We start from the raw sequence: 20,918 nt of genomic DNA, 5'->3' as shown, positions 1-20,918 counted from the left end.
CCTATTCCTTTCCACAGAGTGTGCATTTGGTGCTCCTAGTCAACCATGACGCGACAAAGGTCTCCTTTAGAACTCAGTCCTGCAGTAAGCTTCTACCTATAAAACACAGAATCTGGCAGACAACAGGAATCTTTGGGACATGAAATCTTAGGAGGGGGAAGTCCACATGCCCTCCGGAGATGGTCTCATTACTTTCTGGAAAGGCTTCTGCCTTGGGCCAGGATCAGACCAGGATAACAGACAAACAAACAAATAAACAACAACAAATCAGCCATTAACTGCACGTGGTATCAGGGTTTTGACCATCGTTGCTAAGGCATCCTTCCTATGGGAATTCCATAAACTAAGCCAATTGTCCTGCGAGTGACTATCTTCTTTGGAACATCCATGATGATGCCTGTGTGCATGATTGACTGCCAAGATGTACTTTATCTGGCCTCCTATGTTTGTTTTCAAAGTTAAACAAAAGGAAACAGCTGAGTTATTGTAGACTGTTGGGGATAACTAAGAAATGCAAGTTGATGGTCAGCCACCTTATGGATCATCAAGTCCTTTAGTATGTTCAAGAATACAGTTATAACAAAATTATGCTAAGAACTAATATAATTAATCACAGGATTAAACTTTATTTGGCCTTCTATACATGTTTTCAAAGTTAAGCAAAGAGTAACTAACAACAAATATTTGTCTATTAGATCTACTTTACACAGACTGATGATCCTCAGACACTTCAGAGATCTGCTGAATATGGTATTTATGTTTGATGAAAAAGCTTACTATGACAGAGACCACAGCTCCTAGCAATGGCCCCAAAGTCTCCAAAGAAGATAAGGGCACAATGTCAAAGGACTCCACTTGGATTACAGTACGCTAACCAGTGGTCAGGACTGCTCCAATGCCTTGCTTGCTGTTAGAGCCCGGCATGAACTGTGGACAAAGAGGACACCTGCAGAGTGAGTTGTCCCACGTTGCCTAAGACAGGCTGAGGTCTCTCCCATGTTTCTCCTCCACAGAAAGGCCTCTCAGATTTGCTGGCCCTGTCAGCCAAAGCCTGATGCTGCCCTAGGGTCTGTGTCTCCAACAGAGCAGTCGAAATCACTGGAGCCTAATGGGATGGTTGCCTAGGTCCTGGATAAGGCTCTGTCACTTTCATTGTTGCATGGGCCATTTGGATTATACTCCCTGCTATAATGTACCCTGCTCAGGCCTCTGATGGGTTTGTAGAGCAGTTTAACAGCAAAACCAAGACGTCGGCTGCCTTGTTAAAAAATTGCAGTTTACTTAAGGTCTGAAAAAATATAAGAAAATGTCTGAACTTCTGAGAAAGTGTTTGAGGATCTAAAAGGGCGTTTTAAGGTGGGTAAATCCAAGTTATAAAGGTTAGAGAATGTAACAACTTCAATGATGACAAATGATTTAAGGTACTGTTATATTAAGACTGGTTAGAGCCGGGCGTGGTGGCGCACGCCTTTAATCCCAGCACTCGGGAGGCAGAGGCAGGCGGATCGCCGTGAGTTCGAGGCCAGCCTGGTCTACAAAGTGAATCCAGGATGGCCAAGGCTAGCTACACAGTGAAACCCTATCTCGAAAAACCAAACCAAAAAAAAAAAAAAGACTGGTTAAAACTTTAGCATTAGTCAGCCAGAGTGTTTCTAATTATCCCCGAATGATTGGCATAGAGGCAGCACTGTTCATCTAGGGGCAGACGTAATCCTTCTTCCTAGAGGAACAGCAAATCTAATGTCCGTCAGTCTTGCAGGACCACCCCAGCCACAGAGGCTACTTGCTGTTTCAGGGACAAAGTGGCTGAATGTAATTGAGCCAAGTCTTTCTGTGCCTGTTTGCTCAGTTGTCCTGTAACTAAGGCCACGGTGCTGACAGTGGCTGGCCCAGATGTCCCCATTTCTACTAACATGGGTCCTGAAGGCCCCTGTCAATCCAGCTGCTTTTTTATAATAAGAGACTTGGGGAATTGCACGCGTATGCACATATAATTTCAGGTTTTGTTTGCTAGTGACAGGCCTAATAGAAGCCCAAGGAGTGATGGCTGATGCGCAAGCAAACCAAGTTTCTTTGGGGGCAGCTAGAAGATGAACATCTTTCCTTGCCAGGGAGCTGGAAGATTAAATTACTTGGGTATCAGGATTAGAACAAACTCCTGAGCATGGGGATGTAGATAACGGGTATCTATGTGATGTAAGGCAGGTCTCATTGACCCTAAAGTTAGAAGTGAATCCCTAGGGCAAGAGCCTGTGTCATAGTAAGCTTTTTCATCAAACATTTAAATACCATATTCAGCAGATCTCTGAAGTGCCTGAGGATCATCAGTCTGTGTAAAGTAGATCTAATAGACAAGCATTTGTTGTTAGTTACTCTTTGCTTAACTTTGAAAACATGTACAGAAGGCCAAATAACGTTTAATCCCATGATTAATTATATTAGTTCTTAGCATAATTTTGTTATAACTGTATCCTTGAACATACTAAAGGACTTGATGATCCATAAGGTGGTTGGCCATCAACTTGCATTTCCTAGTTATCCCCAACAGTCTACAATAATTCAGCTGTTTCCTTCTGTTTAACTTTGAAAACAAACATAGGAGGGCAGATAAAGTACATCTTGGCAGTCAATCATGTACACAGGCATCATCATGGATGTTCCAAAGAAGACAGTCACTCGCCCGACAATTGGCTCAGTTTATGGAATTCCCATAGGAAGGATGCCTTAGCAACAATGATCAAAACCCTGATACCACGTGCAGTTAATGGCTGATTTGTTGTTGTTTATTTGTTTGTTTGTTTGTTTGTCTGTTATCCTGGTCTGATCCTAGCCCAAGGCAGAGAAGCCTTTCCAGAAAGTAATGAGACCATCTCCTGAGGGCATGTGGACTTCCCCCTCCTAAGATTTCACGTCCCAAAGACTCCAGTTGTATGCCAGATTCTGTGTTTTATAGCTAGAAGCCAGGCTGGGCTCAAAGTCACAGAGATCTGCCTGCCTCTGTCTCCTGGATGCTGGGGTTAAAGGAGTTCCTCACCATGCCTGGCCCCTAAGTGATGTATGCTTTTAGTCTCACTACTCAGGAGGCAGGTGCAGGAGGATATTTACGAGTTTGAAGCCAGCCTTGTCTACACACACACGTAGTTCCAAGCCAAGGGCTACATAGTGAGACCCCGTCTCAAAAACAAATCCCACTCAAAACTTGAGACTGTTCTGCATTAAGAGCATTGGCTACACGAGTAGAAGAAGCGAGTTCAGTTCCCAACGCCCACATGGCGGTTCACAACCACCTGTAACTCCAGTTCCAGGAGGTCTGATGCCATCTTCTGTCCTCTGCAGGCACCAGACTCACATGTGGTGCATGGACAAAAGCACAGACCAATACCCATAGTCATAAATGCAAACAGATAAATTTAATTGTAAAAGAAGTTGTAACTATAAGAAATGAAAGAACAGCCGCCAGGCGGTGGTGGCGCACACCTTTAATCCCAGCACTCTGGAGGCAGAGGCAGGGCATCTCTGAGTTCAAGACCAGCCTGCTCTGGAGAATCAACCAGGGATACACAGAGAAGCCCTGTTGCAAAAAAAAGCATAAATAAGCAAATAAATAAATAAATAAATGAAAGAGCTTAAACTCTACTCACTTCTCTGTAGGCTAGTATGGTACCAAATAAAGGCAGAGGTTTAGGTCCAGGAATTCCGAGTTTCTTAAAAAGCCCATGAGAATAGGTCCCATATCTGTAAAGCAACAGAGAAATCCAAGTTGCAGGGGTTGTGACTTTATGCGTATGTCCATGTGTCAGTCATGACCCTGGAACTGTAAGAATCAAACCAGAGAAGTGACATCTAGGCAACGAATAACAGCAAAAAAACTAAACAGCTACAATCCCAGCCACTCACTTCCTCTCCAATGTCCACTGAATATGTCCGCCCTAGTGCAAAATGATGGGATGGAGACAGTGGAAGCTTTTATGACTACAGTCCAAGGGAAGGAACATCATTGATGACTCCCTGCCCACCCCCCCCCCACCCCCCCCCACCCCCCCCCCCCACGCCAATTTGGATGTTAGAGTCTCAGAGACTCTGGCTGGAGGTTTCCCAGGCTACCTCATTTGATTTTTGTCCATTTAGGAAATTCCTTGAAGCAATGATTGTTAATCAGAGAATTCATTTGAGTAACTGAATTACTTAATGTCACTGGGCCACGGAGACCTTACTGTATTGTTCTTCCAGACTGGGCAGAGACTTTCGTTTTTCCTTCTTTTCCAAGCCATGGGCTTGTTAGAGGTTCTAACTGTTCTGAAAATCGCCTTTCTAGAGAGATCTGAAGGCAGTCATGGAGTTCTTCAGTCTACAAGGTGACAATTGAGATTACAATTGCCACTAGCTTCAAATAAAAATTTTTTTCAGAGACTCTGAAGACTCCCTGTCTTGCAACCTGGTTGCCCTATGCTACGGGGAAGGCTGCTTTCCAGTATATTCCCTTAATGACTAAGCCATCACTTATAGACTGTTCCTCTCCTGGGTTAATCTAGACCTCTAATTGGTGAAGCTCCTCTGATAGGCTCAGGGGGTGCCAGGCAGACTTTTATCTGTCATGATGGTTAGTGTGGTGGTTCAAATGAAAAATGGCCCCCAGAGTCCTATAGGAAGTGGCACCATTAGGAGACGTGGCCTCATTGGATGAAGTGTGTCACTGGGGTTGGGCTTTGAGCTTTCAGTTGCTTGAGCAAGGCCCAAGGCCACTTTCTTCCTGCTGCCTGCTGATCCAGATGTAGAACTCTCAGCTCTTTCTCCAGCACCATGTCTGCCTGTGCACCACCACGCTTCCCACAAAGACAACACCTCTGAAGCTGTAAGCCAGCCCCGATTAAATGTTCTATTTATTAAGAGTTGCTGTGATCATGGTGTTCCTTCACAGAAATAGAAACCCTAAGACAGAAATTGCTACCGGAGACGGGGGTATCGCTGTGATAGGTACAGCCATGCTTCTGCTTAGAGGAAAATTGATTGTGGGACTTTGAATTAGAAGAGCAGCTGGATGCTTTAAGTGGGCCTTAATGGGCCTCCTGGAAGGAGCATGGGAAACAGTGGTGTTGGGTAATTTGAACTGTGGATGTCTAGCTAAAAATGTTTCAGATGAGAAGAATATTAGTATATGGTTTAGGGATTGTTCTTGTGACAGTTTGGCAAAAAAAAAAAAATATATATATATATATTTCCTTTCTGTCCTTGTTCCAAAAAAAGAAAAAAAAAAACCAAACAAACCACAAAAACCCCAAACAAAACAAAAGCAACAACAACTGTAAGGAGCCAGCCACGATTGTGCCAGCCGCAGCCAATAATGGCGCTGGTCTGTGTGCTGCTACCTGTAAACAATTGCCAGTACGCATGCGTTTGCTAGAGCTATCTCCAGTTGCCCCTCCCGTCTGGAGGACTATGCTAATTGTAACTACGCTTGTGTAAGCTGTTGACCTATCTGCACTCATATGTTAATTAGGCATTCTGCCTGAACCTGTGAGGTGTTAACAGGCCGCTTTAGATGGTATTTAAGTTCAAGCTCTAGGGGAGTTCGGGGTCTTTCGCTTCAACTTCAAGGGCGCTCCCAATAAAGCGTGTTTGGGAAGGATCCTGGTGTCGAGCGTCTTTCCTGCAGGCGGAAGGTCGCGTCAAACAACAAAAACTTGCCAGAGACTAAATTGAAGAGTTATGGATTACTAGCTTTGGTGAAGGAAATATCCAGACAGCCAAGTATTGACTGTGTTGCTTGGCTATTTGTGGCCACACTTATTCAGCTTTACAATGAAAAGTAGCAAGGTGGGCAAGGAAAAATATGAATGTGCAGTTTGAGGAGAAAAGGGGCACCAGAAAGTGTATGCAAATTAACGAAGAGGCTGAAGTTAAGTGGAGTAAAGGGAATGGTGACCTCAGAGCAAGACTCTACCCAGCTAGGCTTCCAACTTGTAAAAAGGAATGAAAGAAAACACATTTAATTCCAGCATTCAGAAGGCAGAGGCAGGTGGATTTCTGAGTTTTAGGGTAGCCTAGTCTATAGCCTGAATTCCAGGCCAAACCAAGCTTAGTTGGAAACTATTTGAAACTATTGAAAACAGAAAGTGACACAAACTATTGAAAACAGAAAGCCGACAAGGTTGTAATTGAACAAGGTGGCCATGCTCTGGCCCCAGCAAGCAGCTGACCGTGGCAGCTTTGGCCACATGGCTCTGGCTTTAGAGTCAAGGACAGAAGAATGAGGTTATGGAATCTGCATCCAGGACTAAGGAAAGCTGCCAGAGTGTCCCTCCTTGCAGGAAGGCCAAGAGAAGTCATTATGTGAAATGGTGAAGGTGAAGCCCGGGTTGCCCTGGAAACGCTAAGATGTTGAAGATGCCATAGCCTTGAAATACTTGCCAAGGAGAGCTGCTAAGAGGGAGTGAAAACAGCCCAAGAGAAAGAAGTGTATTGCAGTCGACAAACCTGAAAGGAGTTGGACATATCTGAAGGGAACTTTGACATCAGACACAGAGATGCAGAGTTTGGAGTTTCCCCAGCTGGTTTTTGGTTTTGTTTTGGTCCAGTATTCCCTCACTATGTTCCCCTTCCTCCCTTTGGAATGGTGAATATACCTCGTGCCACTATACGTTGGAAGTGTGTAATCTGCTTTTTCACTTTGATTTTACAGGGGATTACAGGTAAGAGACTGCATGAGCCTCAGAAGAGATTCTGAACTTTGGATTTTTAAATAATGCTGATACTGTGATAGATTATGAGGACTTTTGAAGTCGGACTATGATACGGCTACAAGTCTCTTGGGGACAGAGAGTGGAATGTGATGGTTTGAATGAAAGTGGGCCCCAAAGGCCCATAGGGAGCAATTGGGATTCTTCCTCCAAGACTGTACTGGCTGCCTTTTGCTATTAAAAATAAAAATCAAAGAAAACAACAACAAAAACATTTAGTGATAAGTGGCTTCCATATTGCAAGGTGGAAATGTGAGTTTTAGGAAGTAATAGTGGTCTGAATAAGAGTCAGAGAGAGAAAAATGGATGTTGGAAAAAGAATAGATGTTGCTTTTTCTACAGAAGCTGGGATATTGTGCTTATTAGTTTTTTTTGGCTTAATTTTATTTATTTTTTATTATATATATTTTATTAATTTATTCATATTATACCTCAATTGTTATCCCATCCTTTGTATCCTCCCATTCCTCCCTCCCTCTCGCTTTCCCCTTACTCCCCTCCCCTATGACTGTGACTGAGGGGGACCTCCTCTCCCTGTATATGCTCATAGGGTATCAAGTCTCTTCTTGGTAGCCTGCTATCCTTCCTCTGAGTGCCACCAGGCCTCCCCATGCAGGGGACGTGGTCAAATATGGGGCATCAGAGTTCGTGTGAAAGTCAGTCCCCACTCTCCACTCAACTATGGAGAATGTCCTGTGCGTTGGCTAGATCCGGGTAGGTGTTCAAAGTTTACTGCCCGTATTGTCCTTGGCTGGTGCCATAGTTATTAGTTTTTTTTTTTAAATCAACTCAACACAAACCGAGTCATCTGGCAAAAGGCAACCATAGCTGAGAGAATGCCTCCATCATAGTGGCCTGTGGGAAAGTCTGTGGGAGCATTTTCTTGATTAATGATTGATGTAGGTGGGCCCAGTCAACCATGAGGGTGTCAGCCTAGGCAGGTGGTCCTGGGTAGTGTAAGAAAGCTGGTTGAGTGAGCCGCAGGGAGCAAGCCAGACAACAGCCTTTCTCCATGCCTTATCCTTCAGTTCTTGTGGGAGTTTTGCCCTGGCTTCCCTTCATGATGGACTGTAAGGTGTAAAGAGAAACACACCCTTTCCTCCTCATGTTGTGCTTAGTCATTGTATTTATCATAGCAGTAGAAAGCAAATTAGAAACTGTGGGGCTTTGTGCAAATCGGACTGGAAGGTGTGATAAGTAGGAGCAAGAAGCACCCACATCACCTGGGCCATTCTCAGGATTCTCATGGCTGTTAATGTGCTATTTTTACTTCTCCTGCTGTGATTAAAATACTCCACGAAAAACAACTAAGGGAAAGAAGCATGCACGTTCCTGGAAAGTCCATGTCACACTCCATTGTATCTGAAAGTCAAGGCAGAACCCAAGCAGCCAGTCCCAGCTAAGAGCACAGAGGGAATAGACATGGCGCTGCCTGCTTGCCTGCATCTAGTTTTCTTTGGTCTTACATGCTTGCATGGGTAACGCTGCCACTCACAGTGAGCTGGGTGTTCGTTCCTGCGTCAACTCACAACCAAGACGACGGCCCACAGGGTTGTCTACCGCTCAACCTGATCTAGACAACTTCCCAGTCAAAACTCTCCTCCCAGGCAGTTCCAGGTTACGTCCGTCAAGTCGGCAGTTAGAAACTAATCAGCACAGCAGTAGCCGGTTGTTTATAATACCGCGCAGCTGTTGGTGAGTCTAGGTGCAAACTGACAGCCAACTGCACTATTGTAGGGGCAGGTCTCGTCAAAACCCGTAAGGTTATATAGTTCCGTGTGGGAGCTCACACGATGGCCAGTGACATTGGTAAGAACCACCTGTGTCGATTTCAACACCCTCTCCATGATTTTTTTTGGGGGGATATTTCAACAGAAAAAGGAAAGGGCAGGGACTGGATTTGCAGTTACAGATAGGGAAGGAGGCTAGACAACTACTCACATATAGATGAGGAACATGGTAGTAGCCAGCAGCACCCAGGTTTCTGTAGATAGGTTGGGAATGAGCTCCATTTCTTCCGCAGTTCTGGCGTCCAATGCTCCCTCCCCACTGAGAGTCTTGCAGAGCACCTCTGCTGTGCCCAGCTATGAGCAAGCGAGGCCAGTATTTATTTGCTAGGGAAGGAGGAGGTGTCCAGACTGCATCCAGTCAAAGGGCCACCTGCACGCTGCCTGGACTCGGAGGACTGGCCTGGCCTCTCCTCCTGTCGCTTGTCAAAGTGCCAAAAAGCTCATGCTGTCTCCCTACTCTGACCTTTGAGCTTATATGCTGTGTACGTTTGTTCTCTCAGAAACTCAAATAAATCCACTTGGCACTACTTCCTTCTGATTCACAGTGGTGTCCAGGGATGTTCTAATTCCAAGACACATTACGTTTATGCAGTTAAACTATATCTACTGGTATTTACCTACGTAAGTCCCTCTTCCGACAGGCCCCCACCCCCATGTGCCCTGGAAAATGGGAAACCCACAACTGAAAACCACTTCCCACAATGCACTTCTTGTTCCTGGCACGCAACTCAGTTGTTTATCTCTACGCTCTTTATAGTGTTTCGTGGCCTTCCTTCTAACCCTCTAGCCCTCTTGCGCTCTTTCCTTCGCCTTCTTGACAGTGTTCCTTGAGCCTTGGGCACAAAGGTTGACACAGCTATGTGTCATCTACAGTATATCTCTTCTTTAATGTATTTTTAATATGTCTCTTTTACTAGATCCTTATCAATTGTGTTGGATACGTTATGGTGGCATTTTCATTATCACATTATAGACAAGGGGACAGGAAGAGGCGAGAGAGATGTCCCAGATTGAATCCGGAAGGCAGGAAACAGAATGGTGAGGAATTAAAACTCTGTGGGTGATATGCGCTTATCTTTAAACAGGCTCCTGAGTGCCCAGCTGTTTGAGTCCACATCACATACAGTAGATAAGCACACACAGAGCACGTCTCCCAAAACACTTCTAGAAGGGCTACAAGTTGTTACAAAACGGCTGTAGTGTGATTTGTCTTGTGTGCTGGCCCTCGGAAGGATACCCAGTTGTTAGTCAATTAGCCCTTTAAGAAGTTTTAGCTGTTAGAACTGCTTGACCCTATGATCTTCAGTGTTGGTTGCCTATTGGATTTATGAGACTAATGAGAGGATATTACAAAAAAAAAAAAAAAGTCAGCAGAGGCTGAGGAAAAAATTGAGCTAGCAGAGTGAGAAGAGAAGGCAGTTGGTGCCAGAGATATTGTTAGGAGACAGCTGAGCCAGGAGAGGCTGAAGTGAGCAGATAGGCTAAAACCATTGTTAGTTGGTTTGGAGCTGCTAGAATTGGAAAACTGTTGGGGAACGGAAGGAGGAACGGTTGGGAGAAATGTTTGGGGGGGGCTGGGCAGGAAGCTGGGAGAAGGATGACAGGGAGGCAAGAGAACTGGTAACTAGTTTTTGTTTGTTTGTTATAGTTATTGACTTTACATCCCAATTGTAGCCCCTATGACCCTCGCCTCCTGGATCCCACCCTCCTCCTGTCTTGCCCTTATCTCAAGTCCCCTACCCCGTAGAAAAGGGGCACCCACACCTACAAAGCCCACCCAAACACATCAAGTCACATCAGGACTAGGTGAATCCTCTTCCCCAGTGCCCTGGCCGTCCTGCCTGAGGGAAGTGATAAAAAAAAAGTAGGCAACAAAGTCCAGTTCAGAGACAACCTCAGATCCTTTTATTAGGGACCCATATGAAGACCAAGTTGCCCATTGGCTACATATGTGTAGAGGGCCTAGGTCCAGTCACTGCATGGTTTTTGGGTGGTGTTTCAGTCTCAGCAGGCCACCTCGGGCCCATATTAGTTGGCTCTGTTAATCTTTTTGTGGAGCTCCTGATCCCTCTGGTCTTTCTATTCCTCCCCCTACTTTTCCACAAGGCTCGCTGGGCTCTGCCCAGTGTTTGGCTATGAGTCTCAGCATCTGTTTCCATCCAATGCTGTGTAGAGCCTCTCAGCAGACAGCCATTCTTGACTCACATCAGCAAGCATAGCTGAGTGTATTAACAGTGTCAGAAGTCGGCTGTCTCCTATGGGGTAGGTCTCCAGTTGGGCCAGGCATTGGATGGACATTCCCTCAATCTCTGCTCTGTCTTTATCCCTGCACATCTTGTAGTCAGGGTCAATTTTTGGCCAAAGCTTCTGTGGGTGGGTTGGTGTTCCCCTCACTCTACTAGGAGTTCTGTCTATATAGAGGGTGTCTTCTTCATTCTTCATGACCTCTGCTACTAGGGGTCTCAGCTAGAGTCACCCCCATATCCTCCCAGGAACATACCCAGTTATGGATCATCGTCTTGTCTCAGAGATGTCCCCACCCACAGTTTCTGTTCTCTCTGCAAGCCCTCTATCCTTCTGCCCTGGATGTCCCCACATCTGATCTCCACCCTTATTTCTCTCCACAGTGTCTCTCCTTTCTCCTCTGTCTCTCCAAGTACTTCTCTTATCTATTCTATCTCCCCTTGAGTGAGATTTCAATATCCCCCCTTGGGCCCTACTTGTAACCTAGCTTCTTTGGGACTGAATTATAGTATGAATTTCTTGTATTATGTGCATAATATCTGCTCATAAGAGAGTACATAATGGGTATATCTTTCTGGGTCTCAGTCACTTCACTCAAGGTGATCATTTCTAGTTCCATCCATTTCCCTGCAAATTCCAAGGTTTCCTTGTTTTTAATAGCTGAGTAGTATTCCGTTGTGTAAATGTACCACAGTTTCTTTATCCATTCTTCAGTTGAGGGCCATATGGGTTGTTTCCGGTTTCTGGCTATTATGAATAAAACTGCTATGAACACAGTTGAGGAAATGCCCTTGGTGTATGGTAGAGCATCTTTTGGGTATACGCCCAGGAGTGGTATACTTGGGTCTTGAGTTAGAACTATTTCCAATTTTCTGAGAAAGTACCAGGTTGATTTTCAAAGTGGTTGCACAAATTTGCACTCCCACCAGCAGTGGAGAAGTGCTCCTCTTTCTCCACATTGCCAGCATGTGCTGCCACTTGAGATTTTGATCTTCGACATTCTGAGAAGTGGAGAGTGGAATAATAGAATAGTTTTGATTTGAATTTCCCTGATGATTGATAACGTTGAGCATTTCTTTAAGTCCTTCTTGGCCATTCAAGATTCCTCTGTTGAGAATTCTGTTTGGCTCTGTACCTCATTTTTCATCAGATGATTTCATTTACTGGTGTTTAATTTCTCGAGTTCTTTATATATTTTGGATATTAGCCCTTTGTGAGATGCAGAGTTGGTGAAGATCTTTTCCCAATTTGTAGGCTGCCATTTCATTCTATTGACAGTGTCCTTTGCTTTAAAGAAGCTTTTCAGTGTCATAAGGTCCCGTTTATTAATTATGCATCTTAGAGCCTGAGCTATTGGTTTTCTGTTTAGGAAGTTGTCTCTTGTGCCAATGAGTTCTAGGCTGATTTGACGTTCTCTTCTAATAGACTTAATGTTTCTGGTTTTATGTTGATGTCATTGATCCACTTGGACTTGAGTTGTATACAGGGTGATAAATATGGATCTATTTGCATTTTTCTACATGTAGACCTCCAGTTAGACCAGCACCATTTGTTGAAGATTCTTTCTTTCTTTCTTTTTTTGTTGACCTGACTTTGACAAAGGTTAAGTGTCTGTAGGTGTGGAGGTATATTTATGAGTGTTTAATTCAATTCCATTGATTAACCAGTCTGTTTATATGCCAGTGCCACACAGTTGTTATTACTGTTGTTCTATAGTGCAGCTTGAAGTCAGTGAGGGAAATACTTCTAGAGGATCTTTTATTGTATGGGATTATCTAGGCTATTCTGTGTGTGTGTGTGTGTGTGTGTGTGTGTGTGTGTGTGTGCGCGCGCGCGCGTGCGTGTGTGTTTTCATATGAAGTTGAGAATTGTTCTTTCAAGGTCTGTAAAGAATTGTGTTGGTATTCTGATGAGAACTGCATTGAATCTATAGATTGCTTTTGTTAAGGTGGCCATTTTGACTATATTAATCCTACCTATCCATGAGCATGGGAGATCTTTCTATTTTCTGATATTTTCAATTTCTTTTTTTTTTAATGTAAAAGGCTGTGTTTTCTGTAGTCTTAGGTGACCCCTGTGAAAGGGTCATTTGATTTCTAAATGAATCATTACCCACAGGTTAAGAACCACTATTCTATCAGTCTGGCACTCTCTCAGAAAATTGGGAATAGGGTTACTTCAAGACCCAGTATAGCACTCCTGGGCATATACCCAAAAGATGAAGGACATTTGCTCAATTATGTTCATAGCAGCTTTTTTTTTTTTTGGTAATAGCCAGAATCTGGAAACAACCTAGATGTCTTTCAACCAAAAATGGATAAAGAAACTGTGGTACATTTACACAATGAAATACTTTCAGCTATTAGAAACAAGGAAATCTTGAAATTTTCAGGCAAATGGATGGAACTAGAAATGATCATCTTGAGAGAGGTAACCCAGACCCAGAAAGACATAAATGGTATATACTCACTTATAAGTGGATATTAGCCCAACATAGATGTACTCTGAGAGACTCCACCCATTGGAGGATAAGGACAGATATCAGGACTCGAAGCTGGACTCTGGACAGAGTGCTAAGAGTTGCAGGGAAGAGTTGGGGGATGGAAGGTCTGGGAGGGAGCAGGAGATCCACAGGGAGGTCATCAAGTCCTGTAGCTCTGGACACATGAGGACCTGCACTAACTGATGCACCAGCCAAGAACCAAGCCCCTCTGTTCAGATGTAACTGATGGAACACCAATTCTTCATGTAGAGGACAAGAGGAAATGGTGATGGTATGCACTCTGGTGCCCATGATTTGGTCACTGTCCCTAGACCAGACGGCATAGTGGGCACAAGAGGAAGAGGATACAGGCTGTCCTGATAAGGCTTAATAGACTGTCACCAGATAGTTGAGGTAGGAAGGTCCTCCCTTCAGAGGTCTAGTGGAGGGGAAGAAGCAGAAGAGGGAGGGAGGGTTGGAATGGGAAGATAAGAGGGAGGGGGATGACAATCAAGATGTAATGTGAATAAATTATAATAAATAAAAATACATTTATAAAATTAAAAAACCCCACTGTTCTAGATACTTCTGACATATTTCAACCAGGGCATTTGGAGATGCCAGGAAACCAGAACACCTACCATGTGAAAGCATGGTATAGAGGAGAAATAAAAGGATGTTGGCAACCTTCAAAAGACCATAGACTATGGGAATGGCTGGGGTTAAACCTCATGGTTGTCTTACTTCATTCTCTGCTACTATTGTGGAACACTTCAGACTAGTAATTCATAAGGAACAGACAGTGAGTTTTCTAGTTACACAGATTGGGAGGTCCAAAGTCTAGGAGTGGACAACTGGTCTGGGTGTCCCTTTCTTTATCACTCCATGATTGAAGGGATAAAGACAACAGGAAATGAAAGAGAAGGAAGGGTCCAGTCCTGTAGCAGCCACCAATCCATTCATTAGTGAGGACCTATTGCTCCATCAGCTCGACATGCTACATTTAAGATTAGTTAATTAACACACGAGTGGGGCCATTTAAACCATCGTGATTATCATTACTGAATCTGTAAAATTTCTTGAGTGTGAGGTACTGTGTTTGAATTTAGTTAATTAATGCTCCTTCTATTTCTGTGCACGGTATGTGTGTGGGTGCACAAGGGTGCGTGTATTCATGTGTGTGATGGCCTGAGGTTGATGTCACCTCCATCAACTTTCCTACCTTATTCATTAAGGCAAGGTCTCGTAGTAAAAACAAGAATTCACAGTACAGCAAGTCCTGCTAGCCAGCTTGCTTGAGGATTCCCTGTCTTCATTAGTCTAGCTGGAATTACAGACGGGGTGCCTTTGTTCTAAGGATTTGAATGTGTGTGGCCATCACTTTGGCCACTTAGCCATCTTCCAAGGCATAAGTGTCTTTCTATTGATTCCTGCTAATAAGCCATCAGTTTACATAGCAGACTGTGGAAATTGTGTTCTACTACTAAGACTCCATCCTGGACTGGTCACCAGGAAGCTGCAGGCGGGGCAGAGCCCTGGGTGTGTTTCTAGACTTCGCATGCCCCAGAGTGATAAATATTGTATGTATTATGACATATTTCTGAGATTAAAAATGTTGAATTAATATTAGCACAACTGAAAACTAACCGTTTTCAAGTATATGGAGTTGCTGTTGCCTTTAGCACACAGGCTTTAGGGTTGCCACGGTCTCTATCCCATTCCTACCACTGCTGCACGAAACCCTACGCACAGTCAGCATTTTCTCCCCAAGCCCCGCCCTTCCCTTCCCTGATCCACCAGTATGTGGTGGTTCTTTGTGGCTTTACTCATTCTGTGTCCTTCAAATCATTAGGATGAGACACCACGTAGAACTTGGTGTCTGGTGTCTTTAACTTGGTGTGAGGTTTTTTTTCCTTTTCTTTTTACTTTCTGTGTATATGTGTTTTGCCTACATGTATGTATGTGCACCATGTGTGTGCCTGGTGCCTGTGCCAGAAGATGGCACCATATCCTCTGAACTGGAGATAAAGATGGTTATGAGCCACCATAGTGGTGCTGGGAACCAAACCTGAATCCTTCCCACAGAGTAGTCCATGCTTTTAACTACTAAAGCCATCTCTCCAGTATCTAGTATGATGTTTCTAAGTTCACCTAGGCAGCAGATGTTTAGTTTTTTTAAATTCTCTGGTAATTTTATGTATGCATATAATGAAATTTTTTGTCATTTTCACCCCATTTTTTCTCTCTCATATTCTCTCTTCCTCACAAACCCTTCTCAACAAATGTCCCTGTTACTTTCATTTCTTTCTTTCTTTCTTTCTTTCTTTCTTTCTTTCTTTCTTAAAAATGACACACTGGGTTTATTTGTGGCTGTTGGCTCTGTTTCTTAACAATTAAACTTTATTATACAACCCAACTAGCTTACACAAGAGGGAAAAAAGGTTAAAGGGAAAAAAGAGTGAACCTTCCGGTATCGGTTCTATGGGATGGGTCCCTAGGTGTCTCTGGCCTGTGTGCTGGTCCAGCCTGTTCACTGATCCACGTGCGCTCAAGCCTGGTCTGAACCTGCTGTTGCTCTCTCCTCTCCGCCTGTCTGGGTCAAGTGCGAAGGGTGGTCTCCTTCTCCTGTTGAGGTTCGATTAGAAAAACAATAGTCCAGGTGGAGTCCCCAGGTCTGTTTCCTGAATTTTAGGCCCAGGATGGCTCCACTCAATCTATCTCAAGGTATCCATGGGGTGCTTAGGGGTAAAGTCCACCAAGACTGCTTTTACCTGTGACAAAGCTTACGGTCTTTCCCACACATGGCCGTTTTCATGAACATGAGTTGGGAGTAATTTACCAGAACATAGGCAAGATATCAGTGGCTGTATCACTGAAGAAATTATACTTGCCCCAGAAAACATTAATTATTCACAGTCCTTTAGTGGAGTGTGGGGCCCCAGGAACCCTTCAGCCATGCATGGTGAAATAGCAATAGGCCCTGCCTTTTGTAGGCCTTGTGTAGGTGACTGCAACTGCAGTGGCTTCATGGAGAGGGGGAAAGGAAAAGGGTGGCAAGGTATAGGGATTTCTTAATTATGTTTTCATTGTTGTGGCAAAACACTATGACCAAGGAAACTTATAAAAGGAAGTGTTTAATTGGACTTATGGTTTCAGAGGTTTAAAGTCCATGATGGTGGAACAAAGACATGGCAACAGGAACAGCCGGGAGCTCACATCTCTTCGTACACAAGCACCAGGCAGAGAGAGCTAACTGGGAATGGCTTTGGGCATTTGAAATCTCAAAGCCCACCCTTAGTGACACACCTGGCTCCAATAAATTACACCTCCTAATCCTTCCCAAAGAGTTCCACCGACTGGGGGACCCATTCAAACATATGAGCCATGGGGCCATTCTACCACAGTGTGTGTGTGTGGGAATGCTCAAAGTACACTAATGATATGTGTGCACAAAACTGGCCTTATGTAATCCTGTATAATAAAATAAAAAAAACAAATCGGTTTAAAACGACCTTGGTACTTAATAAAACATAATAAACAGGACAGAAATCGATACCTGGGTGTATTGCCTGGGCATCTCTGTGCCTGAGTGTGAAGATAAAGCTCTGGGCTTGTAGAGTGGCAGAAGCTGAGAGAGATTTCAAGAAAGGAAGTCAGACCACACATGCTGTTTAGGATGAAAGGAAGGGATGACCGAACAGAACTGTTGAAATAAAGTCGGAGTTCTGACCCCTGAGAAGCATCCCCACCCCTGTCACTTACTCACTTCACCTTGCAAAGACATTTCTATTCTCTGTTCCCTTCTTTTGTTCCCCGAATTGTCTGTTCTAAAATCCCACGTACTAGGATGCTGAGTTTAGTTCAGACGACCAAGGATGCAGACTTTGAGTTCACTGGGGACAGAGTGTCTTAGTTACTTTTCTTTTCTTTTTTCTTTATTCCTAACTCCTTGTGACGTTCACATCATGCACCCCAGTCCCACTCATCTCCCTACCATTCCATACCCATCTTCTGCTCTTGCTGCCTCCTCCCCACAGGGGAAAAACTCTCACCACAGAAGCTGCAGTGTGTCATGGCGTGTCTGCGGCAGTATGTCATGGCGTGTCTGCGGCAGTGTGTCATGGCGTGTCTGCGGCAGTGTGTCATGGCGTGTGTGAGGCAGTGTGTCATGGCCTGTCTGCGGCAGTGTGTCATGGCATTATGTGCCCCAATTGAACCTGAAGAAACCTTAAGAGAACGATGCCCCATTCCCTCAAAGAGGGGGTTGTATAGGTTGCTGTTTGCTCGCTTGATCTACGAATTCTTATTCTCATCGGGAGGTGGTCATAAGCCATCATTGGTCTTATACAGAGAAAAAATTAGGGGAAACGCAGGAACGCCTCTCTCTGCCTTTATCTTACATACGTAGGCAAGGAGACGGGAGCTGAAAAGAAAGAAAGGGAGAACTAGGAACATAGAAGGAGGACAGAACAAAAGCTAGATGATCGAACCTACTCCTTAACTCAATTGTTACTTATAATGAAGGTTATATCTAAGTCATTGCTATAGAATTTAGTATATTGATACAAAGCATGGGCATGTCAAATACTTGGCAGATTTTAACACAAGAATATATACCCTAAGTCTAACAGATAGATATGACTCTATCAAAACATGAGGTAAAATAATTGAATAAGGTCTTCAAAAGCCTCCGAGACACACAGAATATGGCATTTAAAGATGTTCTTACAATCCTAAATTTCTTCGGCAACAAGACAAGTTAACTCCTGACAACACCCAGCTGTCCTCAAAGAAGATGATGAGCATCAACGAGCCTCCTTATGGACATGGCTTCAAAGGTGGCAAAATAGCCACTGGGCAAAATGTCCTCGTTCCTACCACAAACAGAATCTGCCTAAAAATGGGCTACTTAGATGCAGGCAGAGTCGATGTCACACTCTGCCAAGTCAGGGCAAGCAAGTCGGCAATAGTTCCTGCCCTGTGAACAAGTCTGGCAGAGATATTAGGCCAGAAAGCTGAAGATGAGGCTCCAATGTTATGAAGTGTTTTGGGTGACTGGTCAGGCAGTAAACTGTCTTAAGTCAATTTATATATTTTAGAAGCTGCTAACCCACATGGCTAGTTCACTCAGGAAAGAAAAATTCTTGACTCTTTTATTTCAAAGAAGCAGCAGCTGCCTGGATGGGGGATTTGGAACTTATTAACCTTCTGTAAGCCAGTGGGAAACAAAAAGAGAAAGAAGAAAACATCACACACACACACACACACACACACACACACACACACACACTCATACAGTGGATGAGGTAAAGGGGTTTCAACACCTTTTATTTTTGTGTTTGGGTCTATATACCTTCTCAGGAAAAAAAAAAGCTCTCTATGTGAGAAGAAAGATTACTTCGTACCCATAAAGGCAATTAATCACAAAAACAGATGAGTTCAAAGATACAACAGGATAGCAGATTAGATGTTTTCCCATTAAAACCAGACATTTCTTATCTAGGTCTCTATTGCATAGGTTCACTGTCAGTTCAGAATGACAAAGGTTGATAAGGTTAAAGATTAACAGGGTTCAAAGAGCTACAAGATAATTTGTTTGTATGGCTTTCCCATTAAGACTGACCTGGCCACACATTTCCCAGCTACCTCTTAGTTCATAGTGAGTTCAGGATAATATTTCTCTTGGTCTTTCATTCCAAGATTAGTTTGTTGTCTATTTTCTGTGCACACAGAGACCGGTGACTTTATCTCTAGAGCTAGAGTGAAAGCACACTTGAGCCATAAATCTGTCTCAGGCCTGTCTCTATTCTAGTGAAGTTTATGTGTTGGTGACAAATGAAAAAAAAAATCACAGATTTCCTAGCAGATTTTGTTATTCTGCAGGAGGGGCTGAAAAACACTTGAATCAATTTAGGAATAATTGTCATGAATTGTAAAACCATCCTCACGTGGATTCTGTAAGGATCTGCCTGACAGAGTGAAGCGGCTACATCAGCGCCTAGACAACGAAGATTTCTCCATGCTGTGCTGGACACGTATGGGGGATACAGCAACGACAAGCACAGACGGGCAGTCAGCACCACGAAGCAGTCTAAAGATGATGTCCCTGGGGTCTTGCTTTTCCCAGGGCTCATCCATTATAGACCTAACAAAAATGGAGGGCCACCTCCAGGAAGCTCACATACTTGCCTCACGTCCATTCCTGTGTGATTGGCCTCTTACAGGATGGACCATAAAGACCCAGAACCACACCAAGTGGCTGGTATCCTCTACTTTCCCAATAGGTTCAAAGGCAATTTTGATATGTGCTTTTTTTGGAGGTGTCTAGCAAGAACCCTCCCACATAGACAACCAGGAAATACTATCTTAATGAATGAGTTTATTACCATTATAAGAAAAGCTCCAAATGAACATAGAGAATAATCTGACAGCACCCTGAGTTTTGGGCTGTAGAATTTTGGTTCAGTGGGATTCGTGAGAAAATCTATCATCGTGTCTGAGGATGAAGAATGGAAGAGAATCTGACAATCACTGTCTCCTACCTTTCCCAGCGAAAAACTGAAAGAGGTGAAGGCGTGTATTTATGGTTTGAGAAATTAGCACATGTATACAGTGTGCTTTGATCTAGCCTACCCTCCTCCTCCTCCTGTCCACCTCTTCTCAGACCCTCACCACCATTCTCTCTCTCAATTTCATGTACATTGTCCTTTAACACACCCACGGAAGCCATTTAGTGCTGCTTAGTACTTGTATGGATATACCATTATCCCCTAGAGCATCGGCAAAGCCACTTCATAATCAGAAGACTTCTCAATGAAATATTGTTACGTATGAGCATTCCACGTACATGCAAATCTATGTACCACATGCATGCCTGATGGCCTTGGAGGCCAGAAGAGTTATTGGATCCCCTGGAACTGGAGTTAGATTGTTTTGAGTTGCTGTGTAGGTGCTGGAAACTGAACGTGGGTTCTCTGGGAGAACAACCCTCATTGTCCAGGAACTTACTATATAGAACCCTAAGCCTAAGCCTAAGCCTAACCCTAACCCAGTTCTCAAGTGCTGAACCATCTCTCTAGCCCCAGTCTGAGAGCTTTTAATTGGAAATTTAATGAATGAACTAGGTCAGGCAGAAGGTAAGCTCTTTGAAAGGAGTGATGCCCTCGTGTGATCTATCTAAGAATGATCCATTGTCTTCTGCTGTACAAGAACTGTTGCTGGGCAGTAGTGGCACATTCCTTACTCTCAGCACTTGGGAGGCAGAGCTGGGTGGATCTCTGAGTTTGAGGCCAGTCTGGTCTACAAGGTGAGTTCCAGGCCAGCCGATGTTACACAGAGAAACCTTGTCTCAAAAAAACAAAAAGAAAGAAAAAAGAAAAAAATAAAGAAGGAAGAAAGGAAAAAAGAAGGAAAAGGAAAAGAAAGAAAGAAAGAAAGAAAGAAAGAAAGAAAGAAAGAAAGAAAAAGAGAAAAGATCAGCGTGCAGTTTTAGAGCTGGGCATAGTGGCTCACATTTTTAAACCCATCACTCAGGAGCCAGAGGCTGGGAAATTCCTGTGAGTTCAAGGCCAGCCTGAGCTACACAAAGAATCCTTGTCTCAAAAAAAACCAAAAATGGAGGAGGAGGACAAAGAGAAGGAGGAGGGGGAGGAGAAGGAGGAGGGG

The 20,918-nt window shown here is 43.9% G+C and overlaps 1 protein-coding gene across 1 annotated transcript in view; it reads right to left on the bottom strand.

The window, feature by feature from the left end:
- Nucleotides 1–8,848, bottom strand: part of LOC311586007 (cytochrome P450 3A18) — a 33,912-nt gene extending 25,064 nt beyond the window's left edge. Inside the window, exons 1-2 of the mRNA XM_084761787.1 lie at nucleotides 8,679–8,848; nucleotides 3,642–3,735 (exon numbers count right to left, since the gene is read on the bottom strand). Of these exons, the coding sequence (XP_084617913.1) occupies nucleotides 3,642–3,735; nucleotides 8,679–8,749 (165 nt within the window). The 5' untranslated portion in view covers nucleotides 8,750–8,848. The remainder of the gene's footprint in view (nucleotides 1–3,641; nucleotides 3,736–8,678) is intronic.
- Nucleotides 8,849–20,918: the final 12,070 nt, after the last annotated feature.

This window comes from Acomys minous, assembly GCF_964271855.1.
Source record: "Acomys minous genome assembly, chromosome: 16".
Taxonomy (NCBI): Eukaryota; Metazoa; Chordata; class Mammalia; order Rodentia; family Muridae; genus Acomys; species Acomys minous.
The sequence above is the reverse complement of the archived record's forward strand: the minus strand, read 5'-3'. Positions and strand labels throughout refer to the sequence as shown.